General features: G+C 40.8%; 1 protein-coding gene across 1 annotated transcript; it reads right to left on the reverse strand.

Moving 5' to 3' along the window:
* Window positions 1-126: 126 nt before the first annotated feature.
* Window positions 127-18,380, reverse strand: rnf150b (ring finger protein 150b). The gene is made up of 6 exons (XM_067522714.1): window positions 17,895-18,380; window positions 9,050-9,300; window positions 7,883-8,037; window positions 5,794-5,890; window positions 5,336-5,591; window positions 127-4,533 (listed from the first exon to the last, which is right to left on the reverse strand). Exons 1-6 carry the CDS (start codon window positions 18,349-18,351, stop codon window positions 4,415-4,417), a joined length of 1,335 nt encoding a protein of 444 aa, XP_067378815.1. The 5' UTR covers window positions 18,352-18,380; the 3' UTR covers window positions 127-4,414.
* Window positions 18,381-18,529: the final 149 nt, after the last annotated feature.

The raw sequence follows: 18,529 nt of genomic DNA on the forward strand, positions 1-18,529 counted from the left end.
AACTGACCAAATAGCTACAGCAAATGTTGCCAGGGTGCAGTTCCCATTTAAAGGACGTTTGAGTTCAGTTTAGTTTCACTACTGTGGAAGCAGATAAGCTGTCAAGAGAATAAAACTGTGCCAGAGTGAAAAGCTTTCAACACAAAGGAAGTGACTTTATTTAAAATATTATTCACTGAAGATTTCCCAAGACAATTCATACAAATCCACCATCTTCATATATTACAGCAAATAAGCTTTCCACCATTTTACCGGTGTTTAAATTAACTAGTGTTTGGGTTATATCCTCATAGCTGAATGAACTGAGTCTGAATCGGTCCACGGCCCTGAAACTGAGCGGCGAGGGGAGAGAAAACATGAAGCAAAGCAGTAAAAGTCTTTCTGAATTCTGAAGGTTTGAGAGACATCACAAGGACTGGAAAGACCAATGACAGTACTGCTTCTTTTGTCTACATTATGGTAGCAGTCTCAGCTCCCTGGAGTTAAAACTTTCATTACTAAAACCCATTATGTTTAATGTCAAGTATTCATACAAATGGTAAAATAGAAGCAGCACTTGTGTATTTCAGTGTTAAGATGTGTGATAGTTAAAGCTTTACAGATGTTTTGATTTGTCTACTTTTCTTTAAAAGCATTTTGCAATCAGCGCAGTCTTGCATCTTGACCATCACCTTTACATTGGTGGAAAAAAATGTTTGACTCTGGACATAAGTACCAAATGAGAAAAACGGTACAGAATTGGTTCTCCAGCCTACGATCAGGCTCAGTTGTCTCAGACAAAGTTAAGAGTTAAGGTTCTCATCAAGGCCCTTGAAGTACTGTATATATGTACAATCACACAAATAATTAACACATCCACCGGATTAATGCTCAATTACATTGAGAATCACCAGGCCTTAGCGATGAACTGATGGGAGGGAAATAAGTCTTTACTGCGGGGAGTCTTACAAAAATAAACATTTCCTCTGGTATCAAAATAGACAATCTTTTATCTCTCTTTCAGGTTCAGGAAGCTCACAGTGCCGGTAGCACAACATGGCTGCAGCCCTACATAATATGTACACCGGTTTAGCAAACCAGCAGCAATGCCATGTGGCGCAGAGAACTTGTGGAATATACATTTTATATTTACATATTCGGCTTTGAGCTGACGCACACGTCAAGAGTGAACTGCACTCACTCAAGCAGGGAGTGATTCTCCGGATTTGCTGTCTACAGCTGAGGCTCCGCTTCTGTCACTCTGTAACTCGGGTATCTTTTGTCACATGTTGTTCTGGCATCGTTTATTCAACCTCTGGAGATCGGTATGGCAGTACAGACTGCAGGCATGAAAAACATTTTGGTCATTTTCTAAATTAAGCCTTTTAACTATGGCCGTACAGACACACACTGAACTCTCTCTACTCACCATGTGTAGTTTTCAGCCGAGGAGCCCGGATTAGCCATTTCATCAGTGCCATAGTCCTCCATTGTTGTCCAAAAACTTAGGAAGCACACCAGCCAGACACACTGCTCCTCTAGGTGGCAATTTTGTTCATTTCATCAACTTTGACCCTAGTGTTTCTCTTGATTTTTTACGTTGCAGTTGGCACCATCAGCTTTTACAGCTGAACAAGATCTTCTATCTTTGTTCACACTCCACTTTGTTAGTTTTATCATCATATTAAAGTTACTCACTACACGTAAATATAAACCTAACGTAAAACTTTCTCTACATGTTGATAATACATGAACAGTATCTTGTAGCTATATAAACACTTGGTTACTACAGATTGCTGTAAAACCTCGTGGTGATTTGAAACCAAATGCTAGATTTAGAAGAACCACTAGTATCACAGTTGATGAAATATACCACCCAGAGGAGCCGTGTGTCTGGCTGATGTCTTTAAAATCACTTTTTGAACAACAATTGAGGTCTATGGCTCAAACTGAATAGCTAATCCGAGCTCTCAGATGACAAAAACACACTCAGAGTAGAGAAAATGCACCGTGTCTAATGTCATGGTTAAAAACAGGCTTAATTAGGAAAATTACCAAAATTATCCTTTGAGTTTCGCCCAAGTTCAGAGAAATCATCTCTGAATGACAAGGGAAAGATCTGATCCTTGCTTGTCACGGTTAAAGGCGAATATGTTTTTTTAAAAGGCAGCATGATGCCATAGTAATGGACATGTGGGGCCAGGGAGACAGACAGACAGGAAGAAAACTTTAGATGGACCATCACAGACAAGTTGGACAATGGTCTTTCCATCCTCTACCTTACAGGATAGTGTAACACAAGTCAGTTGCTTTTGCATTTAAAGAAGTTCTGCTTGCTGTAACTATTCTCCCTGTTAATACAGGTCATTCCTCCGAAACACGCTTCTTGTGTAAGTGTGGAATTCGTCCACCATCACTTCCACTGGAAGAGCTTAACATTAATTCATGGTCCGTATGCAGCAAGTAAACCGCTTCCAGATGTTCATATGAACACTGAGTGTTGTTTTACCACAGACTTAGCTGAGCTGAGAACCCATCTGTTAAGTTCAACAGGCAGTTTAACGATTACTTGAATTGCTGGCTTGTGTTAAAACATCCGTTACAGCCTATGGTTGGGTTGTTTATTTTAGTGGATAATTGGAATATTACTGGAATTGAAATCAATTATTTAGTCAATTACATACAGTGCGAGGTTGTGATCAGGCCAGTCAATTGATGCGTACAGTGAAACAAAGCCACAAGTTCTGGACATGCAAAAACAATGAGTGGTAACATGATTGATGAGAACATAGTGTCTGCGTAGCGTTAATAAAGTTTTTAACTGTAAATAAACCTAAAAGAATAGCTGGTGGTAAAGTCTCTGAACTATATTTAACAGGTCAGTTTTGAAATTTCTTCTGTACATTCTAGGACCCAAGTTGCATGATTTGTCACTAGCTTTTACACAGTTACTTACTTCCATCTGTGCGTTACTGTCAGAAAATCTACATTATTTGAAATGGCAGGTTTTAATCAAACTTCCTTATATCTCAGAAATTCTGAGAATTGTTTTGTACTTTTTCCAGATGAACACAGGAATGTTGTTTGGAACCACCATCGAGGTTTCAAACCAAATACTTTCAAAGTAAAATAAAGGAGCCTAGAATTATACAGAGAGGCAAAAAGAGAGAAAAAACAACTTTGTGTAGTTGCTATAATACTGCAAACAAACTGTAGCCTTAATACTGACAAGTAAACAGTTTCAGCAAAACAGGAGAAAAAATAAAATAAAAAAATTGTAATCCCCTGCTCGGCATTGGCAGGTGTGTCCTTTCAAAGTAAAACTTTTCCTTCATAGTATGTCACCGCAGACATCACACACGTCAAGAAAGAGCACCTGGCATGTGGGCGGGCAAATTCAAATGAGCTCAAACAACATAAAACAAAAAACAAAACAACTGTTTCATGGACTTCAAATAGGACAAGAAGTGAGCTACCCTGATACTGTGTCACTGTTCGCCATCGTTTCATTTCATTTCTGTGCCTCCCTCCCCGGAAAGACCAGGTAACTGTATATTCTACAGAGGTCTCAAGAAGAGGTTCATGCAGGTAAATCTAGAGTCCCAGCCTGGATCCCTCACAGCTATCAAAAACACTGCCTGGTGCTTAGAGTTCTTATCCAGCCAGTTCTGCTAATAAGGGGAACATTTTCGAAGAGGGATTCCTCTTTTGGCAGTTGACATCCTCAGGTTATTCAAGTCGTACCCTGTTCACAAGATGGTTGAAGAGCTTGATCTTCCTTTTTCTGTCATTCTTTTAGCTTTTCAGATTGAATACTGTCTGTCTTTTGACAGGCCTTTAAGTCAGGCGTCAATTGTCAAGACAACTTTCACTAAAATTAAAATACAGGACCTGATTTATGCTTCTTCTGTCAGTGTGGCGCATTGTCAGGAATTGAGAGAAAGTGATTGGACTAATAAAAGAACTGGATTGTTTTTTTAGTAACTACATCATAGTTTATCTCTGGGAAAACAGCTGCAGAGTGTAATACCAAGGTAAACCAGATCACCCCCATGTTAGCCCAGGTTGGATTGAAGGTCTACCTTCAATTGTGAGGGAGAAAACGGAAACTAAGCTAAACCAGAGGAGTCAGTTTCCTTTGAGCACAGATTATTCAAAGATCTGTTTTCAACCTTGTCAGAACTAACACACATGCATTTAAATCATCCAGTCAGACCCTGGTTTCAGCTTGGATTCACTTGGTTTGGTTGAGCAAAGTTTTGTCCACAGAGAGAAAACCTAGTTGAATCCCGGTGCTGATTCTGGGTTTCACTTTTACTAGGCCAAAGCCAGAACCAGCGTTAGGACCAAGCTTGGGTCACACTCACTGAAGTTTAAAACTGGAACTGGATCTTAGTCTTGGCTCAAGTTCTGGTTTGATTCTATTGTGCTCTTCTCAGGATTTGTCCCCCAGATGAGATCGCTCCATGGACCCCTCCTCATCTGATAGACCTGTTTCCACAGCAATGACCAACGATGCAACTGAGGCGCTGCTTGCCATTGGCTGAAGCTCCCCTGTAAGAGAGAGGGAAGACTGAAGTGAGATGTGAAGTGGATATTTTGATGTGTTTCTTAAAATAAAAGAAATTACAGTTAATTTTTAATTACTTTTTTCACAGTGATGCAAACTTTTGCACTTATATTTGTTTCATTATTGTACTATAACTGTGGTAATTACTATACATTCCCTGTCTATTTTTATTACTTCTGATGATTAAAGAACAGTTCTTGATAAGCTAGGGATACGTTTGCGCTTCTGTGTGCTATTACAATGTAATAATCAATTACTAAATCGCTCAGCTCCTTCAGTGAGTTTATAGAGGGAAATGTAATTAAGATTCTGATATTTAAATAAATGGTTTAAATTGTTAGAATTTGCTCTTTTCTAAAATGTAATTCTATCCAAAAAAAAAAAAAATGTATGTGCAATTTTCTTAAACTGCAGTTAGTTGCCCCTGAAGATCACGACTCTTCTACCTATAGTGGATCTGTTGTGCCAGTATAATAAAATTAAATGTAAAACTACAGTCATAGCACCCAAAGCATGAACGCACAACAGAAAGCCAGTAGAGTTGATTGTGTACTTTATCTTAGTGTTTCCCTGGAGCACTACTTTGGTTACATACAGTCAAACTGAATGTGGTGCTTGTAAAACATTGGGGAACCTACATACACCTTACAGAATGTTCCTTTCTTTCATTTTTACATCTCTCACTATGCACTAAACAAAAAGTTGTTATGTAGATGAAACACCACTTGGTGTCACTGTAACACCACTGATCTGGTTCCCTCTGAAAATACAGTCCAGCTGTGTTACCTGTATGTGTGTCAGTGGTGGCCGTCAGAGGGCTGTCTCTCAGGGTGTCCGAGTCCTGGTAGTCCTGTGGAAGTCCCATCCGCCGCACGCCGGGGTCCAGCACCACTGAGGAGCCAGCCTCGCTCAGCGTGCCGTCACTCGACGCCCCAGAAACTACAGCCTCTAGGGCCAGAGCCCCAACACCTCCCACTCCTACGCCACCGCCTAAGGCCAGGTCGTAGTCCAGAGGCAGGTCATCAAGGCAGTCTGCATTCAACTGCAGAGAAGTAGATGCAATAAAGATGGTTTAAAAAAAAGGCAACACCCTGTATGCAGCAATGAACAATTGAACTTTTTCCTTTGGCATTTGTGAAGAATTTGTCACATCCCAGGGTCGACACCCGTTCCATCACATGTACCAAAGAAAGGCCTTGATCCAGCACCTACTGTTAACAATGCAGTCAGAGAAGCCAACTCACAGCAATGCCCAGGGCTTTCAGGATGTTCATCTTGCACATTGGACATGTGCGGTGATCCAGCAGCCAGGGATCCACACAACTCTTGTGGAATAAATGTCTGCGGAGAAGAAACAAAAAAAGTCAGTTCACTCAGTTCACTCACACAAACATGTCAGCAAAATGCAGGGGGAGAAACAAGTTCACAGCTGCTTTCATTTTGTGTAGTTACACAAGGCACGAAGAATCTGGATAAACATGCTTTGTTTTCTTTTTCTTTCTCTCGGGTATCTCATCAAATTGATTTCATAATCTCATACGACAAATAACTGGGCTATCTTTGGGTCACAGCAAAACAAAAAGTTACTGTAGTCACAACCTCCACTTTCCACACAATCCTGAAATACTTTCCCCTCATCACACAAACACAGTTTGTCCAAGAAACTCCATTATCACAGAGATTTTATGATCCCATGACAACAGACAAACAAGATACAAATAAAATCACACAAGACTTCAATGTCCTGTTCAAAAAAACGTTCTAAACAATTACGAAATTAAATTCTTCGCTTTAAGGACTTAAAGTTAAAAAAGCACACAAGATGTGACACGTGGCACTAACACCCATTTCTTTCATACTTTTTAAATAGTTCAAACAGTGTTGATACGCTTTTTTCAGTGTGTTGCTTGCAATGCAATAACATCATATGAATAACATCATAACTTTTTCCCCCTGGTGCCATTATTTACTTAACAAAAAAGTATTCAAAATTAAAACAAGCATGTGGGCAATACCAAGCCCCCCGATGACTGAATCGCTTGCAGACCCAACTTTATGCACAGGTCTCTTAAGGTCCGGGCACAGATTTGTTTTTGTTTTTTTAAATTGGGTTGAGGTGTGGACCTTGGTTCTTTTATGTTTCAGCTATTCTGATGTAGATTTACTGGTGTTTTCCAGACCATTGTCCTGTTGCATGACCCAGTTTTGACAAAGCTTTAGCTGTTAGACAGATGGCCTCACATTTTCTCTACTATACTCTGGTATAGAGAAAGGTTCATGGTTGACTCAGTTTTGTTGCAAAACATGCCCAAACTTTGCACTTTGCAATGGCTATGTTGTTCTTCTGCAGATATGCTGTGTTGGTTTCGCCATTGGGCATTAACCAAAAAATCTGAGAAATTATAACTTTGTAAAAGCAGAATTCATGGCTGAGCCACTGTATTGTATTGCATTAGTATACACAGGTGGTTATAATGTTATGCCTGATTTCATGTTTGTTCAGTGAAGTATGGTAACATACTGCAGAGGGACTGGGAACACACAACTGTAATTACAGTAAATCCAGTAAAGGTTCATTAAACCGATCAACGGATGCTGCGTTGCAGGTGGCTGACTGGAGATTCGCAGGACACGCTGTAGTATTTGCTGCTCACAATCATTATGTGTGTTAACAACACTCAGTTGAACTTATTTAGTTGCAAATAGAAACATTTAATTCGCCATTCACAGGAAGAATTTGCGCGTTCAGTAAAACGCTTCTGAGACATGTCTATGCGCAACACTGGTTAAGCAGCAGATTTTAGCGCAACAAAAACACAAGCAGGTGAGCGCTGTGACTGCTCTTCTGAAGTGATTTTGGGAATTGAAGTAGTTTAATACATTTGTTACCTCACCGTAAAAGTACTGTCGACAAAGTAAATGTGTTTGGTGAACCTTTGTTTGCTAAAGACTTACATGGAGCATCATCAATTTGCCTCACTTGACATGAGTCATGTCACTCATGCGATGGGAATATTGCGCATGCGCACATCACAATCACAAACTGAAACAATACATCGTGCGGCCTGCAGCAGGACGTTGATGATGATGATATTAATCCGCAGGTTTACAGAATTTTACATCAAAATAGTTCAATTGTCTACTGTATCCAGAAGGGTCCAGAAGGATCCAGTAGTGCTCAGTCTAAACTTTTTTAAAGTACTGGATGCAGTTCAAAGGAAAAACAATTTGATGTTAGATGGAGAATTCACACCCAACTTATTCTGCAACGTCGGCTCAAACACAGTTCTAATTAGTCCCCTGGGAAAGTTCCTGCTCTTTGTGCACTTTTACCTGCAGGGCAGTATGCGGACCACATCATTGGCCTTGTAGCCCTCGATGCAGACAGCGCAGTTGTCGAAGTCAGCCTCCGTCTCCTGATCGCCCTTTCGGATGGTGCGGACCTGCAGCTTACTGATGGCCTTCTTCGCTGCGTCTCCAAGTCGCCGCTGGGGAAAGAGGAGAGAGAGGTGGAAATGTACACATTTAGTCCCCGATGAGCAGCAGAGGCCATTAGCTGGGAAACATACTGTAAATAAATCCTCGGTGTGCTGCAAATTCCTCAAAGTACATTTCCATAGGAATGACATCTCCGGGTTTTGTTTTGTTTCGTCTTCACTGACAACCTGCGCAACATTTACTACTCCAGTCCATAACACACACTTTATTAATTATATTGTTTTATCTTATGGTTCAATTATTTTCTATTAACAAATCATTACAATTGGCATTTAACTGTGTGGTTTGTCCTCCTTTGTTACAAACGTTCAGCCAGTTTGTCACACGGGGTGAAATCTAAGCAAAGCAAAATGCGTATTTCAAACCTTGCGGGAGCATGTTACAATCAGGGGCACGAAGTACATGAACGCAAGTGTGACAAAGATCAATGATGTGTCTGACTCCATGCAAATACATTTAACCTTGTTTAAAAACACAGTGGGCTGTGTCGGTTGAGAAATGTGTTGATGTGATTCATCAGACTCACTGGAGCCCAGATCCAAGTCAACTTCCTCTGGGAGTTTTTGTCTTTCTGATGCTTCTCATGAATCTGAGCAAGATCACATGAGCGGCGTCTTTAATCATGTCGGGATAAGCAAAAGGATTTTTTTGTTAATTGCAAAAACAATGATCATAATATTACTGGATAAAAGAACTTTCACTACATTTCACAATCTGTTACTGTTTTTTAATGTAATTTATTTATCTAATTTATTTATTTTGTAATTTATCGGTTTATTCCGTCTTTTTAGTTGAACATAAGCTGAGCTGCAAAGATCAGTTCATCTGGAAAAAATTAATCAGCAACTATTCTGACAATTAACAATTATCCATTATTGACTTGACCATGTTGTTAAGTCTTATATTGTGTTATATTGTGTTTTGTCATTTAACGCCTCTGAGCCGCTTGGAAATAAGTGAATTCACTTATTAGGTCTGATCTCAGTGGATGTGTGCACGTACCTGGTTCCTGTCTCTGGCGTTGGCGTATCTGAACCTCTGGATGTAGTAGAAGACAAGCCAGGCAAGGGAAATGATCATCAGCACGATGAAGGAGATGGATACAAACACCACCGACGTCCTGCTGACATATTTCTGCAGGTTCCTCGTCCCAATGCTTATCGTCATAGTGACTGTGAGGTTTCGCTCCAGCAGCGTTACGACCTCACGGCCTTTTGGCTCTGGGATCATGATGGCGACCACCTCACCTATACCTGAATACAACAAATAAAAAAGTAAGAAGTTGAGAGTTACTACCACAAGACCACACTGTTCATCTGACCTGGATACGTCTGAAATTTTAACATCCTTCAAACAATGTGCTACATGTACAGTTGAAAAACAGTGAAGACTTTTCCTGCCCAGTGGCCAGAAAAACCACTTATCAATAGTGATTAATTTTAGTACCTGGTATTGATTTAGTATCGTTTTTTGAAACTAGGTGCATTTTCTCTTTGGCCCAGTTTCTTTTTAGACAGGTGTTACAACCCCTCCCCTTTGCCTTCCCTGACTGCATTCGTTCTGCAGGAGACTGCAGGCATGTTAACACCTGTGCAGGCCTCAGCTGAGGTTATAAAACCTTGCTCTCATTTTGTCTCTCTTCTTTAGGACTCACATCTCGAAGTTTTGGCTTGTTTTCTCATTTTTCCCCAACTGACAACATGCACACATACCACAGAACATCATTATTGTTTTCTCTCTTGGTTTCATTATTGTCTAATAAACAATTATTACAGTTGTCATTTAACTGGCTCGTTTGTCCTCCTTTGTTGCAAAACCTCAAGCAAACCACAAGACATACTACAAGCCTTGCAAGAACATGGAAGGATCTGTGGCATGAAGAACATTCTCTTGAATTTCCCTAAAAGAGAAAATCTGTCCTGGACATGAATCAACTGCACATTTGAGATTTGCTCACAATTATCCACTAAAGGATCTCTGTGCGCTGACAGAGATTCAGGGGTTAGATTTTCATTGTGACCACAGAATTTCTGGGGAAATTTGCGTCATTATTGGAGATTTTTCTGATCTTACAAACACAGATGCTGGTTAGGGAAGGACACACCCTAGACTTACACACATCAGCCACAAACTTATCACCACATAGTGCTTTTAATATAAAAAGGTTTTGTGCTGGTATATTATAGTTAAAATCAGCTTCACCTTTACCCACAGGGACCTTTGACCCTTTAATTACATTAACCACTAACATTTTTGTCATAATTACCATAAGTTTTTGCAGACTGCTTAGAGTAGAAATGTTGACCCTCTATGACAATTTTAAGACCACTGGGAGTACGGTTGTTGCTGATTGGTGTAACATCAATTGCGTCAGTTGCGTTATCATAACAAAACATGGTACTTGACGCTACAGGGAAAACACGCACACAGTGTAATTTAACATTCGATTGCGCCTCGTGGTCATGTCCGTCAGACTGAAGGGAGTTTCAATTTACCATCTTGCAATTGTATGAGCCAGTCAAGTAGAAATTCACATGTTTATCCACACTTACGTTCTAATCAGTTCAAGTTTGTCCCAGATATAATGAAATTGCCTTCAGGCGTTCCTGGAACATTGCGTTGACATTAATACGACATAATACCTTCGACCCCCGAAAGGTAATCACCTCATTCTTGGGGCCAAGAGGACGTTGGTGTCAGCGCTGAAGAATTACCTGGAGGCAGTCTAGGCCTGGCTGTTGTTTTTCGTCACATCAACACGTAACAATTTATTTAGTCTGTATTTCTATTAGACGAACCAAACCGATTTTATCCTGAATTCAAAGCCCCACTGCTCTGTTTTATGTCCCATTTCAAAGGAAGTGAGAAGCTTATTTTATTTTGAAGTCAGTGAGGTTCAGCAGTGATCGGTATCTTAAATTGGCAGTGTCATTTCAGGCATTTCTGCTCAAAAAGAGGAGTGGAGGAGATTAAACAAAGGGTGAGGTTTCCTTCTCAGATTGTTTTTAGTTGCCTCAAGAGTTTAAATAAAACTCCATTATTTCATAAGAGAAGGTCATAAAAAATTGAAACTGAGCAGCATCGTGTGACCAGCGAGTGAACACACACTGCAACACTCACCAGGAGACACTTCCTTTGCCTGTTCATTGATCCAATGACAACTTCTGCATAAAAAACCCACTGCCCCCAATCACTATGACAACCAGCCCCTCGCCCACTCACAAGAGGCAACCACTAAAAATAAGTATTCCTCACAATTGCAGGTGACTTGACATGAAGCCTTGCCTCATTTGGCTTGATATGGCTTTAGGATCAGTACAGACCTTAAGCACAGTGCGAGTTCTGCATTTTTCTGTGTTCAGATTCATAATCTCAGACCATGTTTATGGCTAACAGATACCAGCATGTCTTCATGCTCTGTTATAGTTACAAAACCTGCTCTTGGTCGCTTCAGTGGTGATTATTCACTGACACTTGTGAGCCTGGAGGATTCGTACGTTGTAAAGCATGTTTCAACAAATGCTAACCCAGTGCTATCCTGTCTTCAGGTGAAACATAACCTCCTATTTACGAGCTGGGAAGCAGCATGCAATCCCAACTACTCTGTAAGTTTACTGTGAGGAAGGGAACCAACCTCACCCTAGTGAAATCAACTGAAGATGACACATCACGTGTCCCCACACCAGCTATGAAGGTGATCAACCACTAAAACAGACACAAAACAACCACAAACCATGCAGCCATTTAATTTCTGGCTGTTATTATTCTTACAGTTATTATGCAGGTCTTTGAAGACACTTTTGCATGTCTTTGTGTTGGTTCTGCATCACAATGAGGGCATTTTATCTCGCTTTAAGGACACCTTGTTTTTCTATGCGGCTGTTTTGCATCATTGGCATCTCTTTGGGGACACATTACCTCTTTTGTAGATGTGCCGCTGGTCTTTATGGTAATCCTTTGTCTTTCTGAGGGTATTGTGTAAGTCTTTAGGGTTGTTTTAGGTCTCTCTGTAAATGGTTTTAATTTCTTTGTGGTCAATGTGTGTCTTTGTCATTGTTTTATGCATCTTTGCGGCTTTATTGGCCTCAATTGTGCCCCTGAGGACACCTTAAATCTCTTTGTACAACTTATGTGTCTCTGTGGTAGGTTTGCATCACTAGTATCTCTTCCAGGAAAGGTCTTAACAGATATTTTGTGGCTCTGTCACCATTTTGCGCTCCAGTGTGGTCATTTTATGGCTACTTGTGATTGTTTTGTTGTCACCTTTGGTATGTCTTTGACAAACATCCTAAATCTCATCGTAGAACCTTAGAACCACCCATTAGCCAGTGACATCAGCCTGTTAGGAAGGAATCAACCATAGGTCAAACCATTATTGAAATCTTTCACTCATTCCCAAAATAGTGCAAGTAATTTCCGTAGACCTACTCAAAGTGATGAATAAAGAATCTGGAGGAGGAGCATCCAAAGAAGAAGCAAAAGATCTTGTGACTTTTTGAAAAACAACTCTCTTAGTAATCAGATGTCAGGGTCTATAGCTGATGATGACTCAGTATGTTGGACACAAGTGTCTACTCCCACCTTGAAGAGAAACCACAATACTGACCTTCAACAGCTGCAAGACACATAACACAGATAGCCAAACAAAAAACCACACTGTTTCTGTGATACTGAACAAGAAAAGTATAACCACAATGCCTTAATTCTGCAAGTGTGGGCAGAAACTGTATGTGAGTTTGTGTGTAGTCGCAGGGGGTTTTCGATACAAATTTGGTAATTCGGGAGTTTGAGGTTATGCTTGTGACTGTGGGTTGACCCAGTAAACACACAACCTCATGTAACACCAAAGGTAGAAGAAAAATGTCCCAGAAGAGTGTTGATTTCTGCAGTAAACCATAGCTGCAGTTATAAAAGTAAAAGTTTAATTTTCATATTTAGTATATATTTTTTAGTAAACAGTGGCTTCCTTTGTGGTGTCCTGCCACAGACAACCTGATTGGTCAAGGTTTTACATACAGTCAATCTTAGCTACATTACCCAGTGCTAGAGCGTTGGATTGGGATGCAGAAGTCCGTGGATTAGAATCCCACCCCACCAGGTGCCGGCCTTCACAGCCACCAAGGGCCACCTTGGTGGCCAAATAGGAGGCTTGTGGCAGAACGGGCATCCGGCGTAAAAATTAATGCCAAATACACATGCGGAACACGTTCTGCTGTGGAGACCGTGAAGCTATTGACCTTTAGACTCATTAGCACAGATGTTAACTCTTTAAGTTTAATTTGGGGTTGTTTCTTTACCTCACGGATGAGTCTTTGTTGTGCTCTTGAGTTTATTTTGACTGTGCACCCACTTCTTGGTAGAGTAGCCACAGTATCTCCATTTAAAGATCGTTTGCCTAACTGCAGATTGGTGAATTTCTAAAGTCTTTGAAATCTCTTTGTAACCATTTCCAGCTTTATGTACATCAACAATTCTTGATCGTAGATCCAACTTTTTGGTGAGGCCTGGCTCACATAAGTGTATTGTCTTTGTGTTTAGTGGTTTTAATCAGTCTAAGTAGCTCTAGTCCACAGCTCCAAACTCAATTTCTTAACATTTTCTTTTGGAGGTCATTAACTCAAGGGTTCACATACTTTTTCCAGTGGTACTATGAGGTTTTTATGGTTGGTCTCAATCAAGACATGAAAGATCAGATTTTTTTTGTGTTACTATTTTAGGCACATTAAACTAGGAATGGATACTTTATTTAAAATCTTGCCACATCTGGGCTAAATCTATCCACGTAGGCAGTGGTTGTTTGTTGTAAGTGGATAACTTTGTAGATAAAGTGAGTAAGTGGATAAATTTTATTTACTCTGAATAGGACAAGCGGAAATAGACTTTAAAAAAAGCACAACTTTTGCATGTTTCACTGTCTCTTTCTGTGTGTGTGTGTGTGTGTGTGTGTGTGTGTGTGTGTGTGTGTGTGTGTGTGTGTGTGTGTGTGTGTGTGTGTGTGTGTGTTTTGGCAGGACACAAGTTGGACAAATTCCCTGGGGCCAAGGCTGAACTCACATTAACCCTGTCCAACACAACACACACACTAACAAAAATCAATTTGTCTCTAACTAAAAATAATCCACTGGGATCAATGTGTTCCTCCCTGTTGCCCACATTTCCATTTCTAAAGCTGAGAGGCCTCAGACTAAAGTTATAGAAACCCAAACAAAATTATTTGAGAAATAAAGGCCAGACAAAATATTCTCCCTCTCGGGTCCTTCTGAAGGTCCCAGACCCTGTGAGAATCTATTTCTGTACTTTCTCCTCTGAGTATAAATTTTAAAAACCCTGGACCTATATGGTTTAGGAACCAACCCAGTTTGTTTTTATCAGCAGCTTTGAACTAATCTATCGGATGAACAGTGGAATGATACAACAGCTGATTCCACAGGGACGGATTTACATGCTTTTATAGCTCAAAGCTCTGACTGGACCCCACTGGACACCAGCGACTGACTGACTGGAGCCTAGTAAACGCCAATAACTGACTAACTGGACCCAACTGGACATCAGTGACTTGCAAAAAGAGCAATATGAGGCAAGACTAATCCCCAACAACTTCTAAAGTGAAGGTTTGGAAAGGAGGCAATAAGAACATGCCAAGAAAAATAGTTTTCAATTCCAGAGAAAGAAAATTTCTTATGACTTGTGTCAGTAGATCTTAGATTAAATTATCAGCGTTCCCGGTAAATTTGTTCAGAATTAAGACATCTTTTGTAGCCATGAGTTTAGGGAAGTTAAAAACAGGATTGTGATAGCTGTGTGCAGCCCTTGGTTGTACATGTGATATCCGAACAGATAGTACTACTGTATAATGAATTACTGACTGTAGGGAATACTACCAAATTGTATTTTATTTTTTTTATTAGTGATCAGGCATATTTTCACTAATAATACTCCCGAAAGCATCACAATGGTGAGTCATTTACAGTGCATTGAGGAAGTATTCACAGCACATCTTTTTTCCACATTATTTTATGTTACAGCCTTACTCCAAAATGGATCCAATTCATTATTTTCCTCTAAATTCTACAAACTATACCCCATAATGAAAGTTTGTTTGAATTCTTTGCAAATGTATTAAAACATAAAAAAAAACAAACAAAAAAAAAACAAATTGAACAAAATTACAAGTACCTTGTAAGTAAGTAGCTAAGTGCCTTAGCTTAATACTTGTTGAAGCAACAAAGCAACAAACTACTGGCAACAGAGTTGTGTTGTACCCACTCCTTTGTTATCTTAGCTGTGTGCTTAGGGTCGTTGTCCTGTTGAAAGAAGAACCATCATCCCCGTCTGAGGTCCAGAGCTTTCTGGAACAGGTTTTCATCAAAGAGGTCTCTGTACTTGAGCGATATTTACTAGTCTCCCAGTTGCTGAAAAACATCCCAACAGCATGATGCTGCCACCACCATGCTTTACAGTAGGGATGGTATTGGCCAGTTGGTGAGTGGTGCCTGGTTTCCTCCAGACATGACACTTAGCATTCAGGCCAAAGAGTTTAATCTTTGTTTCATCAAACCAGTGAATTTTGTTTCTCATGATCTTCGAGTCCTTCAGGTGGGCTGCCGTGTGCCTTTTACTGAGGAGTGGTTGATGTCTGGCCACTCTACCATACAGGCCTGATTGGTGGAGTGCTGCAGAGATGGTTGTTCTTCTGGAAGGTTCTCATCTCGCCACAGAGAAACGCTGGAGCTCTTTCAGACTGACTCTCAGGTTCTCGGTCACCTTCCTGACTAAAGCCTTTCTATCGCTATCAGTTTGGATCAGCCAGCTCTAGGAAGAGTCCTGGTGGTTCCAAACTTCTTCCATTTGATGATGGTGGAGGTCGCTGTACTCATTGGGGCCTTCAATGCTGCAGATATTTTCCTATACCCTTCCCCAGATCTGTGCCTCGATACAATCCTGTCTCTGAATTCTACAGACAATTCCTTGCACTTCATGGCTTGGTTTGTGCTCTGACATGCACTGTTAACTGTCGGACCTTATATAGACAAGGGTATGCTTTTCCAAATCATGTCCAGTCAACTGAATTTCACACAGGTGGACTCCTTTGGGAAACAGGAGTCTACAACAAAGTTCTAGAAACATCTCAAAGATGATCAGTGGAAACAGGATGCACCAGAGTTTAATTTTGAGTGTCATGGGAAAGGCTATTAATACCTGTGTAGATGTGATTTTTGTTTTTTGTTTTTTAAATACATTTGCAAAGATTTCAAATAAACTTCTTTCATGTTGTCATATTGGACTGTAATAATAAGGCTGTAACATAAAAAAAAAAAGAGCTTTGAATACTTTCTGGATGATCTGTATGTGCACATTATTCTGCAAGAACAACAGGCTGTGCTTCCACAATTTATTAACAAACATTTATGCTCAAGGCTTTCGAAATAATTACATGGGATGTCAACAACAAATCAGTTGTATTGATACAGTGGCTCATTTAAAAAAAAAAAAAAGATAATTGGTCAGTAAAGTAAAGTAGGATGTAACTTAGTAACAAATCACCTAACCTTTAACAATTATAAAGGTAGTTTTAGGTCGCTTTAGTTAACAGACTGATTGTTTTCATTAATCTGGATCAGAAGGGATAAACTGCAATAGTAGGACTGATACCGCAGCAAAAAGCTGGATAAAAAGTTGGATTTTAAACCCAACAAAAACTCCAGTCAACTGGAAATGTATTTACCACTGCAAACAACAGATTTCCAAGTTCACCAGGGCCTTAAAGTTCACCCTAACAACTTCTATAAAAGTCCACCAGTTCAAGTCTGAAAATGACCCTGAAAGTGAAAATGTCATGGGAAAGTTGTTTTTCCAGTAAACACGCACACTATTGCGACAATTTCCTCTATTACTAGCTTCCAAACTTGGAGCAGTGGACCTCTGGGTTTCCCTAAAGGGGTTTTCAGCTGCAGTCTGTTGTTTTTATTAATTCTGTTGAAGCAACAGTTTAGACAGGAAGACCTCACACCCCTGCCACTAACAGCAAAAGTCAGCCTGTTATGCAGCTCAGCATTCAATCTTCGCTACGAACGAATGTTAGTTTTCTGGACATAACTGAATTAGAGGCGCATGTTTTCTGTTGACGTGGAGACAACAGTTCAACCGTTTAAGCATATGGCTACAACACAGCAGCACAGTGGAAAATGCCCCAGACCTTCAGTCAGGGCTTTGATATCCAGCTCCGACTGTCCAACACTGTGTGAAGCTAGTGCTGGAACTAAGAACTGTTTTCTTTACTGATTCATCTGCAGATTATGTTGTCAATAGTTCATCTGGTCTATAAAAGGGTCAGAAGGTTTTAACACAATGCCACAATGTATGCTCATTGTTGGACAAAACCCACTATAAAGTAGGTAGATACATAAAGTGTGTTAGTATTTTGATTAGATCTAATCCTACTTGTCTTTCCTTCAGTCCTCTGTTGTGTTTATCTTGTGAGCTTTTAACTTCCTATCTCTCCCACACACACACACACACACACACTTTAGTCTGTACCTTTAACTCACTTATGTGTAAAGTAGCAGAAAACAAAGCGTGGGTGCAATGTAAGAAAGTTCTGCCTTTTTTTTTGTGGCAAAAATATTGTAAATAGAATCTTTAAATGATTCTGGCCACTGGTAAGTTCTGAACGGGACTTGTTAGTCTGGTCTCATTGTTTAATCTAAAGATTAGACATAAAGAGAGATATGCACAAAGTGATCGAAGTGATTTCAAAGTTAGTGTTAATAATAATATTTAAGAAATGCACTGATGTCCTGAAGACGGCTGTGTTATTGTGTGATTGTGCATGTTTTTAACACCGTACCGGAATAAGGCATCGTGATGGTGTCGTTGGCATTAGCGGACCCCACGTTAAAGATGACCACCGCCGAGGCGTTGTGGGCTGCAGCGTGGCGGATCTTTTCCTTGTAGGTGCAGTTGCCGTGGGCTATCAGCGCTATCCAGGCACCGGACTGTGCGGGCACCGCGAACCGTGTGTTGTGGTCGCAGGCCTGGCGGTCGTGCGGGGCTGCGGGCAGCACCACCACCCCCTTGGTGTCCCCCTTCGGCGACTGCTCCCCGTAGCGACCGCACTCCGTCTTCTCGGTGCGGAGCTCCGTGGTGGCGGGGTCCACGTAGGTGATGTTGACGAAGGCGGTGTACCACTCCTCCCGCTCGGCCACGGTGAAATCCAGGCACAGCAGGTGGACGAAGCAGAAAGACAGCAGCCACGTAGAGAGGGCCAGGCTGCGGCAGGCCGCCACCAGCGAGCACGGGGCCATGATGATCCTGCCCGGTGAGAGACAACCGCCCGTGGCTCGGTGCAGCCTGATAGCGTCAACCCCGGAGGCGTCTACTCCACCATTGCTAACCAGTCGATCGAGCAGGAGTTAATTTAATCCCTGTTTAATTCCCTGTATTTCTACGAATAATTCCGCCTCTCTTTCCTTGATCTTTTCC

The sequence above is a fragment of the Channa argus genome, chromosome 12, assembly GCF_033026475.1.
Source record: "Channa argus isolate prfri chromosome 12, Channa argus male v1.0, whole genome shotgun sequence".
Taxonomy (NCBI): domain Eukaryota; kingdom Metazoa; phylum Chordata; class Actinopteri; order Anabantiformes; family Channidae; genus Channa; species Channa argus.